At 50.9% G+C, this 23,520-nt stretch overlaps 1 protein-coding gene across 3 annotated transcripts in view; it reads left to right on the forward strand.

The window, feature by feature from the left end:
* The first annotated feature begins 908 nt into the window (after positions 1-908).
* Positions 909-23,520, forward strand: part of LOC149340756 (dixin-A-like) — a 70,191-nt gene continuing 47,579 nt past the window's right edge. For all 3 annotated transcript variants that reach the window (XR_016283646.1, XM_089549604.1, XM_089549605.1), the window contains exon 1: positions 909-1,121. Coding sequence is in view for 2 of the 3 variants with exons in the window: in XM_089549604.1 (XP_089405730.1) it covers positions 1,110-1,121 (12 nt within the window). In the remaining variant the exon portion in view is untranslated. The remainder of the gene's footprint in view (positions 1,122-23,520) is intronic.

A 23,520-nucleotide genomic window follows, 5' to 3' on the forward strand; every position in this document is an offset into this window, starting at 1 on the left:
AACATGAACCACCCGATTAAAGCCTTTACATCTCCACAAACCCTCAGAAGCGGTGGGCCGTATTCGGCCAGTCGATAGAACACATTAGGCTATACAACAGTTGCGTAGATAGTGTAGCTAATCTTCGCACCGAAATGTGTTGGCTTAGGGAGGCATTTAAATGCATCCGTGGTTGTTCGTGAGGACGCGTATTTATCTGTCCCGTAGAATAAAGAGCCTTTCACGTCTCCGCTCTATATAACCCCTATATCCTAACCCAAATATTTAGTAACACGGAGGTGTGCGGAGACCAGTTACGCGCGGCAAGGTACCACATAACAAAAACAGGAAGATAAAGAAAGCGCAGGTGACCCGGCAACTGGATTCAGCGTATTCGCGCCGAAAAGATATAAAAACAGCTTCGCGCGCTCCGAAACGTGACCTGTCTCGAGCGACCCCCGACGCTTAGCAAAAGCCTCGCGGAGCCGAGGCTATCGCTGTGGTGACAAAGGCCGCAACGTGCGCGAGCTGCGGGAGTGTAACAACAGCACGCGGGCACGCGTAACTATCCGAACGCCCGAACAACACGCACGCGCCGCGGTGCCTATCTATCTGCGGACAAAACGGCTCTCCGCACAGACGCCAGAATGGAAACCAAAAAGAGCCGCGAAGGGGGCACGCGTCGCCCGTGGTGTAGCCGGAGTCTGTCGGGCGGCAAAGAAGTCTTCGAGAGCAGCTGGCGCGACGCGTTCAACTTGTGGCACGGCTGCTGCTGCTGCTCCTCTCTGCCCTGTCCCGCCGCCGTCGCGGCAACACAACGTCGGCGACCCTTTCTTTCTTCTCGCACGTGGAGGGGAAGAGCGGAGGGAGAGATGGGTGTACACTTCTCCTCGCCTGTCCTCCCCACCCCCTCGTCCCTCCGTCGTAGCCCTTGCCGGCGCCGCCAAAGCCGAACGGCGGCTGCCGCGCGCGGCAACGACGGCGAGTCCGGCGTCGCCAGCGGGCCGCTAAGGAAGCAGAGGCTCTCTCCTTCACCGGCAGTCTTTTAGCGCGTGTCTGTTCTGCGTGCATCCCCCCTTTCGGTTCGTCGAGGCGGCTGGGCAGCGCGATTGGAATACCGGCGGCGAGGCATGTTCTTTAAGGTAGGTGTGCGCAGCAGCTCGACGCCGCGCTTTCCGTACAGCTGGTTGTCGCCGCCGCGTTTCTCGCTAGGTGAGCTGCGATGCAGCGTGCATGCGACGAGAGCGCGTGGCTGCTACTTCGGTCTTTGCGCGGTTCGGTTGGGAGCCGCTGTATTGCGTAGGTTTGTGTTGTCTGTGTACTTTGGGCCCTATCAGACTCTAGGCAAAGGGTTCTGTTGGCGTTAAATGCATTAAGTTTCACCTTAAACTTTTTCTGCCTGATATGATTGCACCTGACTGTCTCCTCCATCCGAACTATGGCACCCTAGCATCTCTTATGCCGACGCACAGAGCGATGGCATTGGAAACCCTGTGAGCAGGATCGTTGTCATGGTTTTCACGCTGTAGCAACCAGGGGGGGGGGGGGGGGGGGGGGGGGGGGGGGGGGGGGGGGGGGGGGTTGTTTTAGGATTGTAATTTCCAGCCTCAGTGAATGTTTTGCAGTAAACTTTTGACGTTTACGTCATGACTGAAAGAGCGTTACTGAGCTGCAAGACGTTTACATAACGCGACAAGGACAGGACATGCGAACTGCGTGTAAAAAAGCACAGGAACGTGCTTTCAGTGATGAGCCATCACCAACTATGACCCAACTTACTGCTTTATCACAGCATGAGCCAACTCTTACTGTGTGAGCACTCGTTAGAGTGTTTGTTTCGCTGATCCGCTCAGTGATTGTTCACGTATTTTGGAATTGGATTCTTTTGGAAAGGGGAATGCACACTTAGTCATAGGAACACAAGACGAGCTTTTATTCCTTTACTGAACGAATTTTCTCTTGGCGCCAGAAACATCTCCCTAAGCATGTTACAAGTAGCCATAACATGCTCTTTTAGCGCTTACTTAAGCATGGACCGTGTGGTCTCTAATACCACTCAGCAGCTACGACGATGGCCGGAAATCCTCTGCTCCACGCGCAGTTTTCTAATGATAGATTAATGTATCTTTTTAAATAGCACTTGTATTTTCTCTTAGGTTTGACTGGTACCTCCTTATGAGAACCTGCCTTTATAGTTGAGGCAATAACATTCACGCCAGAGATCGCGAGTTCGTGTGTTGTTTTCCAGATGGAGGGGAGGCGAAACTGTTTAACCTAAGCAAGCGAGGCGTTCTTTTTGGGCCGTCATAAAAGTGAATGCGGAGTTTTCAGGTGAACAAATTGCACACATTTACTTTGTTTCTGTTTTTGCAAGAAAGGGTGTAAAAACTCAATTCAAATGCGCGTCTATTCGTTCAATTGTGTACACGTTCCTGCTGTGACGAAGACACGTCTCTATTGAACTCGCTATCTTGCTTTCGGTTTCTTGAGCTGTGTCTGTGACCGGAAGAATGCCAAAAATGGTATTATGAAAGTAGCGGCAGTTATCCGAAGTCTGAAGTATACAGCCTGTCGTTGTTGTAATAAGGAAAGCAAGAAATTCCGAGCAAGAATTCTGAAGAAGGAAGACTCAATAAAGTCTAGGAGAAGTATACGGCTTAACTTGTGCGATAAATTATTATTATTGTTTTTTTTTTTCAAGAAACGGAACTTATTTTATTTTTTATTTATTCATACTGTTAACCCTCTGCATGAGGGTCATGAATTATTACATCATAGCGCGCACCGTGTCAGTCCTACGTTTTCATCAAGCAGCGAACAGCTTTGGGTATGACCCGTCCTAAACATACGCTCAAATAATAACTATATGCAGAACAAAACATCATAAAAGAATGAACATTCAAAGCTTATGCTCGTTACAGTTGCAAATTTCTTCGCAATCGCTCCTGCCTTGCTGAAACGAGCCGATCTGCGTGAATTAGACGTCCACGTTCGATAAGGCTGTTTGCAGAATTTATTCCCTAGAAAACCGTAAACTCCACACCGCGGGGACAAAGGATTACAAAGTGTTGTGTGCGGCGGGTCTCGAGTCAGCCGCGATCAGCGACCGTCGCGTCTTCATCGGAGAAAAGAAAAGCTTCTCGCAGACCAGCTGTCTGCCGCCCGCGGCCTCAGTGATGGCCAGAGAAGCGTGTCGGTGACGCCAGCCTCAGCGAAGCAAACAGGGCAAGGAGAAGAAAAGGGGAGAAAAGAAGAACACAAGTAAATAAGAGTCATGGTGGGGTGAAACGAGGCGAGGACGTAAACGCAATGTGTAGCCAGGTGGAACCGAGGAGCGGAAGCGTTGCGTCACGCGGCCCAAGTCTCTTCTTCTTCAACGCTCTCTCTCTCTCACACAGTGAGTACTCCGGACTCAATGCGTACTCCGCTCGAGATTACCGCCTTCGTGCGCGCAGCCTCTCCGCCCGATGTGGAAGTCAGCACTCGCGTGTGTGCGTGCGATTTTTGTGTACACACACATGGGCGCGTGTGCCGAGCGCCGCGGATCGGAAGGGATGGGCCCACGGCACACACCCCCCTTCGACCCGGAGTGTCTTCCGCTGTAAGGAACGGTCGTTAAAAGCAGTTTTACGCCTCGCGTTCTCTCTTCCGCTCTCTTTTACGTTTTCTTCTTGTTATTGTTTGAAGAAGCTCTCGGCGTGTTGCTGCTTTTTATAGTCGTTGCAGTGGTAAGAGTCTCCGGTCGTAAACAGGAAGCGGCGCATGGGTTTTGCTCCTGAAATATTTTCTTGTTTCTCTCTTCGACACGCTCGTTATTCCTGTGCACATGCTGATGGTCGCCCAGCAAGTAGTTCATTTGACAGACAGTTCTGGCTGATTGACTCCAAGTACGTCCAGGAGAGAACGGGCGCTGCATGGGACAATTTTCGTTCAGTGCATTCATTTCTCTTTTCTTCCCCTAAAGATTTCTGGTTCAATGATTTGCCGTATCGTCCAGCAATTACGCATAGGGCAGGAAGACGTGAAACTGCCGTGTGTCGTGCCAGTCTGCATCAAGCTGCAAGCAGGCGTTACTGCCTGATGTGTGCAAGTCGTTATTCTCTGTTATTATCTCGACATCTGTGACGCAAGCAACGCGTGCACACAGAGTTCCGACGGAAAGGGTCTTTCTTTGGGAGCAGTGCTGTCGCAGGGTGGGAAAGCGTAGCAACAGTAACCGCATTGTGAACTACCTAATTTACGTATATGATGTCGAACTTCGTTATAACGAAACTGATTATAAGGAAATAATGGATATAACGAAGGAGTGACGATTCACCATGGAAGCTCGGTCAACACGAGCTGTAACGAAGCTACGGCTATAACGAAGTAATCGTCGGACCCCTTCAGTATTGTTATAACAAGGTTCAACTGTATTACAAAATGGATGGCGATATTTTTCTTGACTTTGGGTCGCAGTGGTTCCCCAAAGAGAGAACAGGGGAAGGGGGGGGGGGGGTATAATCTTCTTGTCGCAGAAGCGCATAAAGATGCATACCTAGCATATTAGATGGGAAAACACAAAACAACGCAACGCCGTGAGAGAGTCAAAGGCTAGATCTGCATACCTCGAGTACGACCGCCCGCTCCTCAGGCAGCCCGCAATAAAACGGCCTTTGTCATCTGGCTAACGCTTTCTGGGTCTCTGGCCGTCAGCCAGGAGGTTGTTAATGTAGTAAAGACACGCTGAGGGGCGCTTAAACTCCACCCGTCGTCACGTATACCTTCAAGTGCTAACGACGACGACTCGACGAGAAACACGAGCCATGCATGCAAGGGCAGTCGCCGTCCCAGCGACGTTCAAGGAAGCCAGCTCTCAGCCGTTCTTCGCGCTAGAAGACTAGCCGGGCTGGAACAAAGACCCGCTACTGATTGCCCTCTACGCGCTGAATGGCTAATTATCCGCCGAGATCAAATACGGCCCTGAGCGGACGGGTCGTCAACTCTTCCTGCAAAGATTCCCATGGCAGCGTGCATGCACGTTGCGCGCTCTGCCCTCATACATGTAACTCGACGTTCGCAGAACCAGTTCCTATTCGTCTTTCACGTGAGCTGCCTACAAATGCGAGATAAAGCGCGAGCCAGCGAACGCACACTGCTGCGGCAAGCTGGAAAACGTACATAACCGCGCTGCGGGCAGCCTGCGAGTAAAAAAAGATATTGGCCGGTAATCTCTCTCTGTCCATCCACTCGCGGAGTAGGGGTGATAGCCTTTGCCGGAGACCACACGCAAGCAGCCACGACAGGTCTAAAGTATGGTATCAGCATAAGAAGGACGACCAGAAAAGGACAGCATGTCTTTACCCAGGAGGAAAAAGAAAAAAAGAACTAGGAATGTGATTCCGTGCTCACATACGGCGCTTATATCTCTTGTACACATCGCCCGAGCCAAGGTTAATCGCGATGCGAAAACAGTTTTCTACAGCTGTTGTACAGTCGTCGTCATCGTCGTCCGGTGACTTAATTCACGGGCGCGCGCCAAGGATTCGCTGGACTGAGCGCGGTAAATGTCTTCGTCGCATTCCGGCCGGACTAGAAGGCTGCGTGTGTGTAGAGCATGCTGATAAGCAAAGTACGCTTTGGAGGAAGCGCGCGAGGATAACTAAAAGCGCGCTATAGCGCGACGTTCGGCTATTTACTGCGGCTCACGACTAGCTTTAGATATATACCGCTCTACCGAGGTCGAGCGGAAAATGGTTTGTTGCGTTCGTTTCGAAACTCGGTAAACATGCAAAACCACTCGAGCACGGAGCAGTGGTGCCCAAATATAGCGGAACGTTATCGCCGGTCATGCGTGATGCTGGGTGCTGTGAAGAGCTCACGGCAATTTTTACGGATCCTTTTCGTGAACTCGAATCTCACTTCGGGTCATTTCGACCGGGTAGATAAACTGTTGCTGTGTGGGTTCCTAGGCGTAAAAATGCGGGCTTGGATCGCACTATAGACCTTTCCACATTTGCCTTTTCGAGCGCAGCCATATTTCCATTGGAGCTGTGCCAGCAGCATTCTGAATTGCGCAGTTCATGCAAGAATCTACTGCGCATGCCCAACACAGTGCAATGTCCCCTCATGTAATGTCCCGAAAGGGACCTTTGAGGAATAATAAATAAATAAATAAATGCGTACGCGCGCACAGTCAAGCTGTAAAGAGTGATAAGGTCTATACATCGGCACTGTTAGGGGCAAGGTCACCGTAAATGAAACGGGTGGCCGCTTATGCGTGGTACGGCTTTGATCGATACTTCCAAGTCGTGTCTGTCCAGTGGATTTTCACAGCACTAAAAAGCGGAAGAACGGCAAATTAAGTTCTCATTTCGAAGGAAAAGGAGGAAGGGATAAAAACGGCGCAGTGTTCTTCCTGCGTATAGCGACATCATAGCATCAATATTAGGCTTAATATCAGAATACGATAGTCTGAGTACTTGGGCTAACCGCATGCAGGACGAGAATAGCGCGCCATTGCTCAAGGAAAACCGCGGCCATAAATCAAGCTGATCGATTATTGCCTGTCAACACATGTTGGAGCACTACAACGCCTCAGGAAGAGGAATAAGGGTGCCCGAAAAGATGTAGTAATATCGAGTGCAAAAGAACTAAATATACTTTGAACAGTGTTTACCGAAGCCCTGAGAGGCTCGGTCAAACGCCTCAATCGCATCAGGCTGCTTTGCGGGCACCCATTAGGACCGCTTCGATCTCTCAGGGATATTTCGTTGAATCTTGGCGCTCTTGATAACAAGGCGCGGCCCGAGCTTTCTCTGGGAGGCATTTGCACCTGCGTGCGTTGAATACGCTATGCTGCAATCCAGCTATCTCTGTATGGGGCTGGGTAGTCGTAAACACCTATAGCGGCGTTAGAAGGGGCGGATTTCGTGGCTGGCTTGTTTTGCGCACTTCAGTACTAAAGCAGCCCTTTATCATTTTTTTTTTTTAAGGAGAGGTTACCCAGAATGGGGGCGGCGGGAACTTACAAAGAACTAATCTCCCACAGCTGTAAAGGGTGCGGGTGTACATTACTGACTTGGTGAGGAGGCCATGGGTTTGATTTTGAGTTTAAAAGGACCTTGAGGACAAATTGAAGTCGGTCTGTGTAATAGGGTACTTCCTTCGAATCACAAAGAGGCCACTCTCACCCAAAACGGAGTTTTTATAAGATAGAAAACAAAAAAAAATATGAAATACAGGTGTCTCCATCACTGGCTGATTTCGCATGTAAACTGGATGCACTCTGATCAGAAAGGAGTAGGAAGGGAGCACACTCCTTTTTATAACTGGGAGTGAGGTGCTTAGATGACAGCTGGCTCCCTTTTTACTCCCGTTTAGGCGTATTTGTGCTTAGTGTCGTCGGCACCTACGCGGATCTCAGAGGCTAGGCTACACCGCTATCTGCTTCAAAACGGTGGCAACTAATCCCCTTCGGTGCCGAATTCTATATTCGACTCCATACCTCCACCTGCGGAAGCAAGACGAGGATTCACTCGAAGTCATCCTCCGCAAAATTATTAAGCGAGCTCTGGGCCTCCCCGTGAACACCTCCAACAAGCGCATGGTGAACACATTTCGGGAGCTCCGGGAAGCCCACTTGACCAACCAATACACACGTCTCTCAAAGACATCGTCGGGTCGCCGCCTGCTTGCCCGACTGCACATCCAACACACCACTCTTATGGAAGAGCGCGTACGTATTCCATCCCAGTGGAGATGCGCCCTCCACGTGCGCCCTCTTCCCGCGAACATGAACCGTGAAGACCATAATGGCCGGCGCCTGGCGCGGGCGGAAGCCCTGGCCCGCCACTATGGATCGAAACCCGGCGTATTCTACGTGGATGCCTCCGGCCCCCACCACGGGGGATGGTACACGGCCGCTGTCACCCACCAATCCAAAACAGTGAACGGCCTTACTTTCCGAGCCCGTGACATAACACACGCGGAGGAGGTCGCCATTGCGTTGGCTGCATCTGATTCCAATTCAAAAACAATTATTTCCGACTCGCGAGGGGCATGTCGGAACGTCGAGCAGGGCTGGGTACCATATCTAGCCTACCGCATTCTCCAAAACAGCGTCTACACCGGGGACCCCGCGCACCGGCGTATCGTTTGGGCTCCTGCTCACATGGGCCTTGAGGGAAATGAGGCAGCTGACGCCGCCGCCCGCGCGCTCTCTCACCGGACATTCCCCTCCGACCCCGACGATCAGGAACTCGAATTCATTCCCGCTTACTCCTTTAAAGACATTGTTTTACATTATCAATCTGGCCATGGTCTTTATCCCCGCCCTTGTAAAGGTCTCTCAAAGGCGGAGGAGCGGCTTTTGCTTCGCCTGTATACCAATACTTTGCTGTGCCCGGCAGCTCTCAAACACTTCGACCCTTCTTTCTCGGGCAGCTGTCCGCACTGTGCGGAGAAGTCTTCGGACATTTACCACATGGTGTGGGCCTGCCCCTCCAACCCTGCTATCCCCCCTCACCCCAACCCAACCCGGGAGGACTGGGAGGCGACCCTGCTCGGCTGCTCTGACCTGCAGGCCCAACGGGCCTTGGTCGCGCGAGCCCGGGCGGCGGCCGACGCCACTGGGGTCCCGAACTAGGGACCTCCACCTAGTACTTGTAAGGGCTGGCCCCCTCTGGGTCAGCTCATGCAATACCTCCAGTAGTGCATGTGTAAATAAATGTTTTCCACCACCACCACACCACCACGAGTTTGAATCTACTGTCGGGAAAATTTTAAGCTCAGTTTTCTGTCAGAAATGCATGTTCTGCTGAAAGACTCAACCTCTCCCTGGTATCCCTTTAAACTGTCGCTGTGGTTTGTGGAGTAACTTCAGCGCGCATTTGAAACGCTTTTTTGACGTCCTAAATGCACTTTCACCGCACTGTTTATCACGGTATATATAGATATATATCCTAACGTGACATAATATATCGCCTTTTGTTTCTGCCACGATACTGCGCCGGAAGGATATTGTAAGCGTTCTCCCCACGCATTATTTTGCCTGATCGCTATTCGCCAGGGCTGTTTTGAAACCGAAGCCGGCGAGTGGCTTCGTTTGTTGGTATCAGCCGTGGCTTCACAGACTGTAGCCACTATTTTTAGAAGTATTCAAAAATGGATCACGATAAGAATCGTTATACTCACTACACTTGCAGTAATGTATCCTACAGCAGAACTGTCTTGTTTCTTACAGTACATGAAGCCCAATGTGGCTACCATTTCCGCACAATTCGCGACGATATTGGAAAAGAGGAAATGACGTGAAATACGCCGATCGCACCGTGTCAGGACGCCGCTTGACTTCTTGAACGTCGGGGCCTGATAAAGAACGTAAAATTGACTAGCACGACATACCGTTACCAGTTGATTACCGAATTCCTTCTGTTATCAGTGGTACGTATTACTTGGGTTGGAGAATTTGGTGTTCTCGTTTGGATTTACGGGGTTTAATGTCCCGAAGCGACACAGGCCAAGAGGGACGCCGTATAGTGAAGGGCTGCAGGTAATTTCGACCACCTGGGGTTCTCTAACGTGCACTGACATCGTACAGCACACGGGCCTCTAGCATATCGCTTCCATCAAAATGCGACCGCGCGCCGCGACCGAGATAGAACCCACGTCCATCGGGTCAGCAGCCGAGCACCATAACCACTGAGCCACTGCGGCTTTTGAATTTGTGTTCTAAATGCATAGACAGTCCAAGGGGCGCGGCATTCGACGACTTCCTCACCCCAACATTCCTTCTGTTTCTTTATTATTATTATTTTGTTTTCCTCGGCCCTCCAAGCGTTTCCACGCCAGCGGTATTGATGAGGCTTCGCACCGTCCTTGGGTGTAGTACAGGAAATTTACTGCCATCCTTCCCACTTCCTGGGGCGGAATCGCAATTGCACAGTTCATTGGTGGGAGGTATTAATTGTTCCTAGGGGCGTATTCCCCGACCAAAACACAAGGGGGGAGGGGGGGGGGGGCTGAAGCAAAATATATAAAGCGGCAGCAGGAAAACCGCAACGCAGGGAGGAAGCAGTGAAGAGTGTATATACCGCTCGAGTTGAGTGCGGCACGGCGCGGCAACAAGATGCCCGAGTGTGAAGGACCCGCCTATTCTCGCGGCGCTAGGAGTCCGTAGACACGCGTCCGCCCTCCTCTTTGCGAAGGCAGCGCTCGGGGAGACCGCAGCTGGGCGTCCGCTCTGTACAAGAGCGGCCGCGCGAAGCGCGTTGTGCGCCACTGACGGCTGCGGCGGCGCCTGTTAATCAAGGCGCCTTTCATTAGGCATGGGATGGGCTGCCGTCGAGGGGTCTCTGTGCCGTGTTTTCCGGTCTACAGCTCTACTCGCCTTAGCTAGGAGCCCCTAGGGTCAAGTAGGATTCAGCTAATGGACAAGGAGAAAAACACCTGTGTAAAATTTTATACAAAGATTCTATTATTGGTGACTGATTGATTATCGATGGATGGATCGGTGGATTGATTGATCCTTACGTGCTGAAGCAACTTGAGCCTTGCCGTGACGGAAGGCTTCGGAGGGATAACTTCAACCAGCTAATCTTTGTCGAGCTGGTGTTGTCAGAGTGGTCTTATTTTTTCGCCCTGAAATGTGAGTTTATTCTATATTAAAATTGGCCTGCAGTTTGATGCTCTCCGAAATTTGCCATCGTAGACTTCGTCGAAATGCGGCCGCTGCGGCTAGGATCGAATCGGCGTTCTTGTCATCAGCAAAGGTTATGACCGCTCAGCCACATCTGCAGTCCATTTTATTCGAATTGTCCTCCATTGTGATAGGCTTCTTCACCCTTTGTTGTCGAGTCGAACACTGCTGTAATTGACCACTGGGCTCGGTGGACGGCAGAAATAGGACAAAACTAAATTAGGTGGATTATTGTGGAAAGCCAACATGTACCAAAACAGAGTCATGATATGGCCGCTGTTCCGTTTCATTAACCGTTGACGGATTTCACATTGCAACGGCAGTAATGCCCACATTGACAGTGTCGGCGATTATTGAATGACTGGCAGATTGAAGAGCTTTGTGACCGCTAGCTAGCTCCACTGAAGTCTGTGCGATTGCAGCAGCGAGAAATATATTGAGAGGAGAAGGACAAATATTCTTAAAACTTTATCTCACAAATCACACTGAGGGAAGTTGAATGCTAAGTTGTTGAAAAGTAAAAGCTTGTTGGTGGTTCTTTATCGAGCACGGCCAAAGAAAAAAAAATGCACATAGGAGAGCATGTTGCAAGGCAGCTGAAAGTGGCGAGGGGAACCATCACATGACAGAGATCCAACGCATCAGCACCATTGAAAACGGGGCAGTTAGAAAAAGCACATGCCGATGACACTGGACTGAATGCGATTTACCGTTTCTTTGACATCTCTGTAGCCAAGGCCGACGAAGCAAAACATCAGGCGATTCTCGTTGCGATGTGAAAAACACGGTTGTTCGCCCACGAGCGCCCCCTTTGGGCAACAACTTACGTCTCGATCCGCGAGACAAACCACACGCCGGGAAAACGAAGAACCTGTCTTAGGTCGTAAAGTATACCGCTTGAAGGACAGGGTAGAGGCTAGGGAGAAAGGGGGGGGGGGGGGGGATGTTCTGCAGGATGTGGCATGCGTCATGTCGCACGGGATAAAAAAAGAAAAAGCTGCTCGGTATAGCGCTTCACAGTGGCGCAGCAAACACCCACACACCACACGCGCCCGTGGTCCTCAGCTTGCTGGGCCTGCACGGTTTCGCTGCAGTTCACGGTCGCTAACAGCTCGGAAACCCCGCGTCGGTGCAAGCTACAGGGCTCAGAGGTATGAGCGCCATCCGTCTGTTTACACCGACGCCAAGAAGACAGGTTCTCCTACAAGGCCCTGCCGCCGCCTTTCTCTCTCACCTCCGCTGCTTCGTCGATATGTGTCTGTAGCAGCGGGGCATCTATCCAAGGTCCCTCCCTTTTCGCTTGCGACGCACGCCTCGTACGCGGGCGCCTTGCTGCGCCTACTTTTGCATACCATCTGGTGCTCCTTCCGACCTCTGTGTTTGCTGGCCTTCGTCCCCGCAGAGACGCATTCATGACTACATGCTCGTCAAGTATTAGAAGCACGTGTCTGAAGACATTAACGGCCTCAAACAGCGTGCATCATGTCGATGCTTAGCAGCGTGTTCCGGGGCTTTGATGAAGAAACGATGAGGAATGTAACACGTACAACGCGGAATGTGCCGTATGCGCGTGATGAGTTCCATGCCCCGCTCAGATGGAATACATTAACAGTCATGCGAGAACTTTAAAACATAACCGCTACCACAATAGTGTGTTCGTTGATGGTGCAGATGGTTTCTCTGCAACACGATTAATATGAGGTGCGAACCATAAGTTTGATCCTGTTTGCAGCTAATTAGTTGTTAGTTTACTCATTAGCGTCGAAAGATGATTCGTATGAACCAGTGAAATATGGATGCAATACGTGTTGTATGAGGTACATGGGTTATTTACGGAGCCGATTTGTTTTAGAGAAAGCACAAGCTAAAGGGAAGAGCTTAGCTAACTCATACTGGAGGGCAATGATTTTTCGGTCTGCGGCGGAAGGATGCAGAAGTTAAATGCAGAGCAGCTGAGCTCGCTGATGTTCCAACAGCTGGCGAAATGCTGCATGGCCACTGCGAGTAAAAATTTAACTGATCTGCGAACGCGATCAATCGAGGAGCAAAGATATGCGATGTCACATCATTCAGTTGTGTCTGTGAGTGTCTGCTTATTTTCTTAAAAACAAAGCATGCAAGCAATCGCCGCTTGTTGTTAAATGAGGTCGACAGATACATGTACAGACGTGAGCAGGCTTGTCTGGAGCGCTGGAGCGCTGGAGCTGTGGTCGGCGGAGCTAAAGATGCAAAATTTTTAGCCACATAGTGCTTTTCACACGCAACCCACGGGCTCAGGGACTGCCGCGTAGCTACACTAAGCATAAAATCACAAGCGCAGTGCCCGCGACATAGCACCTACGGCAAGGATCCATGTTATTTGTCTCGCAACACACCTCTCCAGGGTTCTAGACAAGCCTGCTCACCTCTGTACAAGCTAGGGCGAACGTAGACTACTGCAGTGTTCTTTATGCAGGACAAGAATTTCGCGGCGAACAGTAAAAATATCTAAAGGAAAGTGTAGAGAAAAGGAAAGAAAACGACAGCAAGTTCTATCCATAGTCGGAATGTTGGATCGAACGCTGTACAGATAGCAAAATACCAACGTTCAAGAAATTAGGGTATAGCAGTAAAGGCTTTAATTATAACAGGAAACCATGGGCTCCCTCCCCCGTATGAAGTAAGCCACAGACGGATCGTGAGAACGGAGCGTGCTTATCGACATCCAACAACACCCTTATCTGAAACGTCAGAACATTAATTGCTGCAGCGTACGATTATCATCGAAGCTGCAGGAGCAAGCCAGTTAGCGCTAAGGCGGACGTATGTGAGGTCGCACCCCGGCTTCAGATAAGAAAGCAAGAGGCGCGTCGCTGTGTCGCTAAGCCAACGGCGACAGGGCACAATGGGGCACACGAAACCGTGAGAAAGTCACCACGAGCGGCAGCAACGACTGGCGAGAAAACTGGTCTCCACGGTCCGGGTGTGTCCACTTGCTCTGTCGTTTCTTTGGGTGGCGTTCTGGCTCATACGTATAGGCGTTCTTTTTTTTTCTGCTTCATTTTTCATTCCATGTCAGCTCCTCCTGTTTCCCCCAAGGCCCCACGCACAGCCCCGTTGTGGCAAGCGTGAGACAAAAGAGAAGTGCACGTCGTGCCGTGTGATTACCGGTGGCCTGCCGAACACGGGGCACCTAGCTGTGATCGTGTCATTGCCGCGGCGGCAACATTTCGATATAAAGGCGAAATACAAAGACACCCCTGTGCTGCGATTTCGGAGCACGTTATCTTTAAGAGCCTTCGAGGGCTCAGACTGACCCGAAGCCCCCCACTGTACTGCACTGGCGCATAGCCCATTGTGTTGCTGCGCCGCGTCAAAAATAAACAAGCGAGCCAACTCGCGTATTACCCCTGGGAACTGGTGAGCGCGTCCGTCCGCCATCAGGCCGGAATAGCACTCAACTGTTTCGCGGTTTAGAAACGCGCGCCCGCAAGTGTGAGCCCGCTTCTGAGTCGACGTTTTATTTATTGATTGATTGATTGATTGATTGATTGATTGATTGATTGATTGATTGATTGATTGATTGATTGATTGATTGATTGATTGGTATAGCTGAGTATTTGCTAAAGAACGTCCTTTAATAAGGTTTTCCATCTATATTCGCAGAAAGTGCTCGCTAACACGTGTGCGCTCCTAAACAAACTGATCGAGACGCCTGCGCTGCTATCAGGGAGTACCTTACGTCTCGCCTCTCGTATATGCGACGTGCACGGAGAAGAACTTATCCAGGTGACAGCTAGCCCGTTCGTAAAGAGCTCGCAACCCGTCCTCCGTCCGAGATTGCGTCCTCCGATGCCGCAATGCCCGGGGAACGTGATCCAAGCGTCGCGCACGATGGCAGGCATGGACACCGCTACTGCCGCGCCATTTCTACAATCGCTGCCGGTCCTATATCGGCCCCGAAACGCTGTGGTGTTCTTTCTCGCGGATAGAGGGGATGCCCTGCGGCACCGGGTGCCAAGCGCGCTCTCTTCCTCTTCTCTCTCTATTGCCTTTCTGGCCTGGCGCACCACGCCAAGTGCTCGTCCGGAGCGGAGAATTTCATTAGGAGCCGGCTTCGACGGGGCCGTTAGCTCGGCGACGAGCATTGTCTTTCTGAGCACGTATACCTGCTCGGTTGCAGTAACGTCAGCCTACATTCCTGTCTGCTATTGGGCTCTCCTTCGACACGTCGAAAGATACCGGAGAGAAAGTGTCCGAGATGTAGGTCGGATGATCCGGGAGAAAAAACAAAAAAACTCATCAGCGTCTGCTAAGTGGTGCAGATATAGGCACTGTGCATGCAGCCCGTGGGGGCCGTGAGACGCTAATTGACCCTGAAATTGGGTTCTGAGGTACGAGGCATATGCATTGTAATGACTGCGATGCATAATTAAGTGTGAATGATCGGCACAGATCGGCACGCAAAGTCCTAAAGATAACGATGAGATCCAGCGCTGCTTTTGCACTGACGTGTGCTATCGCGGGCTTCTAGAACATAGCTCGTAATTTTCCGGTAAGCCCTGTTCCCAGCTTTTTATGGCTACGCGAGGTCGACGGGGTTCTATATCATGGAACCCTCAGACGGAATCTGACCGACTTTCCTGCCGATAGCTATTGCAGTCTACACTAGTGTCCTTTTCCATTCTCCTATGGCATACTGTTTTGGGACGATGAGTTAGTAGCTCGGTAACAAAATAGACAAATCGGAACTATGCCCGCCCAAGCAAGGACTACACAATCACAATGACTGACACAAAAACGAAAAAATCATCTCTCATTTCCGCATTAGACTTTCCTATTTAGGCCTTCAGAAGTCCACAGGGGCCTTTTTAAGGAGCACGTCCAAGTTTTTCAAACATTACTCCATGGAAGGGTAGAGTGCGAAAGCAGATGGGAACATCGACGTCTTGCCTACTTTTGCTGGATCTTCAAGCCCGCTAAGACGTCCCCACTCTGTTGGCACAGCTTTCCACCAGCGCCTCTTCGACGTCGCTTGTGTCACCTGCTGCACTTTGCGGCCTTGTTTGAGTCAGCTGCTTTATCCCATGTTGACCTCCTTCTAGAATCAAACATTTCAGCCGCTAACTGGCTCGAGTTCGAGTCAAACGATTCCCTCCGAGAGGTTGTCTCGGCGCGCCACTGACCTATAAGCCCGAACCGAGGACCCTTTCGTCAAACTCTTCAAGAACCACACGATCCGAAGCACGCACACGAACGTACAGTGAAGAGGCCGAAACCGGGCAGGGAAGCAAGCCCCCAGGGGGGAATGTATAACGGGGCAGCAGCAGCAGGATGAAGAAGAGAACGTGCCTGTGCCCGCAGAACGAGGGTCGACACGGATAAATTGCCGTTAATAGCGGCCGAGTCTCGATGCATGCATGACCCGAGGCACGCCTAATCGAGTTTTCGAGTGTGTTCGCAGCGATTGAGTGGCGGCGCCGCCACGTGGTCGTGTGCGTCTCCTCCCCGTGGGAGCGCAAGTGCTGAGTTGACCAGAGTGCTGTTGTGAAGGTTCTCTTTCTCTCTGTGCAGAGCAGCTTGTGAGCCGTCGGACAAGGCGGGTTTTAGGGAATATTTGAGAACAGTCCACAGTGCTTACTGCTGCGCACAGCACGTCGTAGTGGTTTCTGTTTTCAGCACAATGACAGCGAGCCCCCCCAACCCCCGTTTTTTTTTTGTTCTTCTAAGAAAGTACAAATAAGAAAGGCAGAAAAGGCTTACTCAGCCGGTTATAGTTTTTCGCACCCATACGTAGTCCGAAATACAGGGCTGTGTTCGTAAGCCTACATCAACAGCGGAAAGTAAATGCACGTCATTTCCTTGAGCGCTGCCAGAATAATAAAATTTGTCGGGGAAGGTGCCCTTAAGTGTTCATATTAGGACCAGAAATATGTGACGTCGGTCCGCGGCTAAAATTTTCCATTGCTCTAAATTTGGCGCCACACTAACCAAACGTAGCCTGCAGATGCAAAAATTAATATGAGAAGCTGCGCTCTCATATTTATATAGTTCACCACAAGAAAAACAAAACTGAGCCTAGATCATCACCCGGCACTGAAGTGGCACTGAGTACTGGCACATTCAGATGCGTGACATTCACCACGACCTATTCTTAAACAGGCCACACGCCGAAATGTAGGATTAGCGAGCCACTGCTGCTGAGAGGGATGATGGCGGTGATAAGCTGGAGATGGGGCGTTGCCCAGGCAATCCGGCTGCTTCGTATCTGTGGCGGTCGCGTCGCAGAAAAAGCCTTCGTGAGTGAAGATCGAACATACTCCTGTATTTCTGTACAACCCACGCCCTTCCCTTCATTTTCTTCTTTCTCTCGTTATACTATGAACGTATAATATGAGCTCTGCTTTCCGCTCATACTAAACTCAGTGCCGCAGCCTAATGTGTATACCTCTCCGAAATTTCCCGCGTGCACATGGCGCCCCTCTTCTCTCGCTTTTTTCCATTTACGGGACCACCTCGTTGCGTCAAGCTCAAACACCTTCAATGCGTCTCGTCTCGCGTGGAGAGCGAGACAGCCCGTAGCTGCAGGTGTAGATAACATCTACTTGTCCGCGAAGCGATCAGCATCAATTACCGCTGCTCCCTCACACGTCGTCCACACTTTTCCTTCACTTCGTGGGCGAACCGCTTAGCACGTCCCCGCAAGGACTTAGCAGCCGCAGGTCAGAAATGTAACGTGTGCCACGCTAGTTTGGTGCTTGTCTGTTCTCCAATCGTGTGGTGGTCCTGGAATAATAATAATAATAGTAATGAAAGAAAAAGCACGGCCTGCAGCGATCAGACATTTTTGCGTTCTCAAAGAGAAGCCCTGCACGATCTGGTGGTGGTATCACACCGTGCCCGAAGCGCATTCGCGAGAGATGACCGGGAAAGAGGAAGGGAGGGCAGAGTTCTCGCGCGCGTAATAGCCCCTGGCGAGTCGTGAATGCCGTGGCCATCTCGAACGCAAACAGGAGTCGGCTGTCCATAATTTGCCTCTGCGTGCTACAGACGAGCCGACAGGCAGAGCAGCCAGTAGCCGTGTTTGGCTTCGGCTGCTGGATTGGCTTGGATCCTCCCATCGACGCATTAGCTGCGGTGAAGCGCCGGTTAACGCCTCGGTGCTTCTATTTAGTTGGATGCCGCGGGAACTTTGAGGTTTGTTGCTTCTTTCTGCGCGCAAGGAACAAACCGAGGAGAGAGCGTGTCCTTACGATGGGAGGCCCTCGGGGTCAGAGTCCCGAAACGAATGCATAATTGCTTTATCGGGGTCGCTTGCAGCGCGTGTTTGCAGAGTTTCTCTTGACCATTAGAAATGGTTACCTCATAAGTAATACTCGTTGCGTGACTGGGTTACCAATATCAGCGCTGGTTATTTTCAACTTCGAATCGAGACAGCACGGCTAAAGAATTGTTCTTTTTTTTTTACTTCTCTTTAACCGTGTCAGCCGTGAGGTTACCTAGAGGGCCCGTGCCTCATAATCATGGGCGTTAATTTCCCTAAACGTTCAGGGTTACCTGAATGTAGCGCCGTTTGTGTCTTTCAAAGCAGCTACTCACAAGGGCCGCTCAAACATGGAGGAATGGAAGCTGGGTGCCACCGACAGCTGTCTGCAAAGCTCATAGGTGGCGCGTCAGTCTCTTTCAGAAGCTTTCTGTCACTTGTATTCAGAGGCCTTACCTATTTCCGGAAAGAATTCGTAGACTACGCGCAGAATTTCTTTACCATTTTCGTAACTCTATCAGAAAGTGCGATTTTGGTCGTCTTCCATGTTCTTTGAAGTGGACAGACCAGAAGCCAAGTTCCTAAACCTTCTCTTTGTTATACTTTGAGCGCTACTCGATTTTAAGGTGTGCGATCGCCGACCAGTCGCGACAGCCGTAAAGAACGAAGTCGACCAGTGACGCATCTCAGTTTCTGAAGAAAATTATGCGAATATTATTGCTGACTGAATTAAGTGTTTTCCTTGTTTTTTTTTTATAGCGTATACACTGAAAAAAAAAATTACCACCACTTACACAACGCTTAAATAAGCTAACAAAGGAACAAAGCCGTTTTCTTCACGCGCACAAATTCACTTAAGGAATGCCTACATTCAGAGAAGCGGCGCATTAAAAAAAAAATGAACGCAAAAAGCAGTCAGCTCGAGAACTCCGCAACCGCAATGTGTGCGTAGCGAAATGAAAATGTTTGCCGTTCCGCTCAGCGCGAACACTCCGGGGCGGCGTGACGACCCACATACGCTGTCCACGCGCAGGTGATGCACCGAATCATTACGCAGTTCGAAATGCCAGTAATCATGCGCGAGCAAGCCATTTGTCGTCCGCTGCCGAGCACAATTGCGCTACAGGGGGCCGATGACGCGAAGGGGCAAGGAAGCAAAAAAAAAAAAAGATGAAAAAACGAAAGTAGCTCACACGATGGTGTGCAGCACAAAGCAAGTACGTCTGAACCGCGTAACGCCGCACAAAAAGTGCAGTCCAAACGAGTTACGATGCGGACAAAACGACTCTGCAGGTCGTACTCACAGCAGCGGCCGAGACGACGCAGGCAGCAGGGAAGGGAGGGAGGGTGTGATGGGAAGGAAAAAATTATTAAGTTGTAGACAAAGGGCAACGGCAAGGTCGTGTTGACGGCAGTGGAGTATAATGACAGTGATTCAGAGATGCTCCTATACAGCCGCGCGCATTCGCGTCCCTCGCGTCAGCGCGCACTATTAAGAGCGCATCTGTCGTCGTCTTGCTTTGTCTTTCTCAATGACCGCCGCAGGGCGCTGCTGGTGCTCTCAACTTTTTCGCTGTGAAACTCTCTTTTTGTATTTCACGATGAACACCGTTGGTCGCCATTGACCTAATGTTGGGGCGGTGGTACCTGCGTACCGAACTCGCGTTCGTGTGCGGACAACGAGTTCTATCGCAAAAATTCAGTACATATAAGCAGAGGCTGCTCTACATAGCGAGCGCGAAGGTTGGTGTTGCTGCAAGAGGCCAGGCCATTTGGATGCGAGTTTGATCAGAGTGGATGGTGTAAATGAGCATTCTTAAGTGCCTTCTCAGGAGTTTGTCTTCGCTGCCGCATGACATCTTTGTCCAGGCGGCAGCACACATACACACGTACACACACACACGCACGCACGCACGTACAGCCTTTGTCAAAAGTAACCAGGCTGCATGGTTTGCTTCTAGTTTGTACAGTGGAGCCCTTGTGACCTTCCTAAACATCACAATTTGTTTGAAGGTAAGAAGACCCCCAGTCCTTACCTTTAACAACCATTGCAGCTTTACAAAAGCTGTAAGGGCTACACTGTACGAGCTAGAAGCAAACCATGCAGCCTGGTTACTTTTGACAAAGACTGTACACTCACGCACACACACACACACACACACACACACACACACACACACACACACACAAACACACACACACACACACACACACACACACACACACACACACACACACACACATGCACACACACTCACGCGCACACACACACTCACGCACGCACACGCCAAAAAAAATTGATGAAATGGGGACATAAGTGGAAGTTGTACACTTGGCGATTAGATAAACTTGATCAATTTTAGAGCATGGGTTGGAGGGTGAACTAGCATACCTCACCCCCTTCCGTCTTCGCTACGCCCCTGGTAACAAACAGCTTACGTTCGGAGGAACGCAACAGGGTGGACCTGTTCCCGTGGTCATCATTCGCCTGGGATCTTACGATGCGCTCAGAGTCCCTTCCTTTTATTGACTCTCTCTATCTCTCCTCAGATAACGTGCAGCAGTGTGCCCATCCTAGAAAAGACAACACCGAAACTAGTTTCGAACTGCGACACCTGCTACCTGTATATCAACTTTTCGCTGAAGTCGCTGAAAACACTCTTTTCTCAACTCCGCTGTTTTAGGGTTGCCTTCGACGGTAGTCACAGCAACGTCGCGTCCACGTGGAACATCTGCATGGAAATTCCTGAAGAAAGCCCCCCAAGGCCACCTGTGTGTCGCATGAATATGAAACCATCTGCTCGAAGCGAGGAGCGAAATTGCACCACCTCATGTCCGCGCGCTGTTTCCTCGTAGAACCGCATGTCGCCCGCTACGTTTTCTGCGGATGATTTCATTCAAATCCGTTAGCCCTTTTAGGCCAACTCATTCACCTCAAAGGGGCGCATCTAAGTGCACTCCCTATCCTTAACTAAGGAGACGTTATCTGAAATGACACAACGTGAGCTGACTCATCAGGGTTGCTGCCTTACACGAAACTTCTATAATCCTCTTTTATTCTTTTATCCGCATCATTGCGCTCTAGGGATTTCCTGGTCCCAGTGCGCGTCTGACATGGCGTCGTCTTTCTTTCTTTTCTTTCTTTCTCACTGACAGGGCGATTCATTACTCGCTACCCTTATAACCTGCCTTGCGAATAACTAGCCGTGCTACAAGACTAGCTTTGCGAGGCCGGCAGTGCCTTCAACCCAGACGACCCGAGTCCATCGCGGTAGCCCTGAAACCGCACTCGTTCCGTTCCCGTGCGCCGCTGCGCGACTCCATTGCGGTTGTCCGTCCGTGCGTCGCCTTCGCTACGGGGGCAACCAGTTCACGCAGCAGCGCAGGCAACAACGGTCGCTACCGGACAGCAGTATGAGCGACCGCGACGCTAAGGTAAAAAGACCTCGCCGAGCGAGTCAGCGGCGGGGCTTCCAAAGCGGTGCGGACGTCGTGGGCGTCACTGCAGCTCGCTCTTCCTGCGCGACGTCCTTGCGGCCTTCGGGCGAGGGTGAGGCGGAGGGAAAGGGGGGGACGGCATTCCCCAGCGCGAACGTCGTCGGCCGACCGGAATCACCCTTGCGCAAGCCGCCGCCGCGATGAATTCCAGTTCTCGCTGCAGCGCGCTCGCGTCGCTTTCCCCGGCGAGAATGAATAGGAGCACTCACGCTCAACCTCGCCAGTACCGTGCAACACTGCGGAAGCGGCAGAGCTGGCGTCATCTAAGCGAAGGCCGTACATGGGAGCCGGATATGGGAGTCGGATATGGGGCCGGATATCGGGGGGCGGATTTAGGGGTAGGTTATCGTATCACCGGAACAGCTGACTGACCGGGACAGGTGTGTGTTCTGGTTACTGGCTCAAACAGCTCAGCGAACGATAAAATAACCAGTTCTGGGAACCACGACACTGCACTGTTCTACAGGGACGCAACACGGAGTGGCTGCGCCAGCGGCAGCACGCTCTGATATTAGCGAGGCCGACAGGGGCCTCGGCTTCTACCTGTTCCCTCCCTTTGAGTCTCAAACGCCATGCGTTATAACGCGTGTGTGCGCGTTCATATGCATGTGCGTACGTGAGCGCGCGCTGGCCATGCTTGCTGTGGTGCAGCCACCAGGGCGACGCTGCTCTTGCTGCTTTCGTGGTGTCTGTCTGTACGGCATCGTGGTATTACGGACTCAATGGGCGGCTGCCGATTACGCATTAATGGGGGGGCTGCATTAAAAGCTGAATGCGAGATCCATTAGCTGCCGGTACCGTATCGCCGCGTGCCTCTCGGAAACTCTGCAAGTTGTGATATGTTGGCTCGATAATAATGTTGACGGCCAGCGTTCGACAGCACACGCGTGCGCTGTCTAATGGTCCTAGCTGTGCAACCTCGATGCACGTTTGGAAGTAGGTTTTTGGATGGAGCGAGTCGATCAGGTGACTCCTGAGTATCTTTTTTGTTGTTGTTGTTGTCTTATGAAAGAGGCAAGCGTTAGAAACTTCCTGTATAACGCTGGAGTGGGGTAATGTTTTGGTTTCTCAGCTCGAAACGGTACCTCAGAGTCTACACGATGGACAATAAAAACGATTTCATGCGCAGTATTTGAAATTCGGCGCCTCGGGGCACTTTTCAGTGCTTTATGCGCAGCTGTTAGCATATTTCTTTCTAGCGCTTCCAAGTCTGTCGTTTGTATTTCCCGCACTCTCGAAGCAGTCGATGGCGTCATATATGAAATTGTGAAATTGTCAAAAACTGTTTCAAGGACCGAATCCTAAACTACTTGATAAAGTGATGCCGCTGCTTTTTTTTCCACAAGTAAATGCTCTTCAAAGTGACGCACACATGCAGGTAAGAGAATAATAATTTTGGGAATAACATTGCGGAAATTGCCATAATGGTGCCAACCGTCATGCGTGGTAAAGTGGTAAACCTCAGCACATTGTTCATGTCACTGGCGTGAGAGATGATACGGGTCACGAGAATTAATCACGCGAAGCCTGGGTTGGCTCGCCAAAATTGCCAGGCGTCTTCTATGTACCTGCGTTTTATAAATAGATAACGACTGCTGAGCTGTGATAAAAGACAAAACAGTGACCTAAGGATCTACTCTGCCGATTTTTGTTGTGTTAATTCGTCTGCGCATTGCCTGTTTACCATTAGCAGCACTACGCGCTTGGTGTAGTGATTATGCAAACTGCAAATGGGTTACGAGGATAGGGTATGCGTTCAGTAATTTCCGCTCTCTTGGTGCGCACCTGAGCAGTTAGGAAGGGATAAGGAGGAAGTGAAAGGTTTGGTTTGGTTTTATGGGGTTTAACGTCCGAAAGCGACTAAGGCTATGAGAGACGCCGTAGTGAAGGGCTCCGGAAATTTCGACAACCTGGGGTTCTTTAACGTGCACTGACATCGCACAGTACACGGGCCTCTAGAATTTCTCCTCCAAAGAAATTCAACCGCCGCGGCCGGGATCAAGCCCGCGTCTTTCGGGTCAGCAGCCGAGCACCATAACCACTGAGCCACCTCGGCGGCGGAAGTGAAAGGGGACGAAACAAAAGAGGTGCCACATAGTGGACGGTTGCAGATTAATTTCGA

Source organism: Amblyomma mixtum, chromosome 6 (assembly GCF_055824585.1).
Source record: "Amblyomma mixtum isolate Tamu chromosome 6, ASM5582458v1, whole genome shotgun sequence".
Classification (NCBI taxonomy): Eukaryota; Metazoa; Arthropoda; class Arachnida; order Ixodida; family Ixodidae; genus Amblyomma; species Amblyomma mixtum.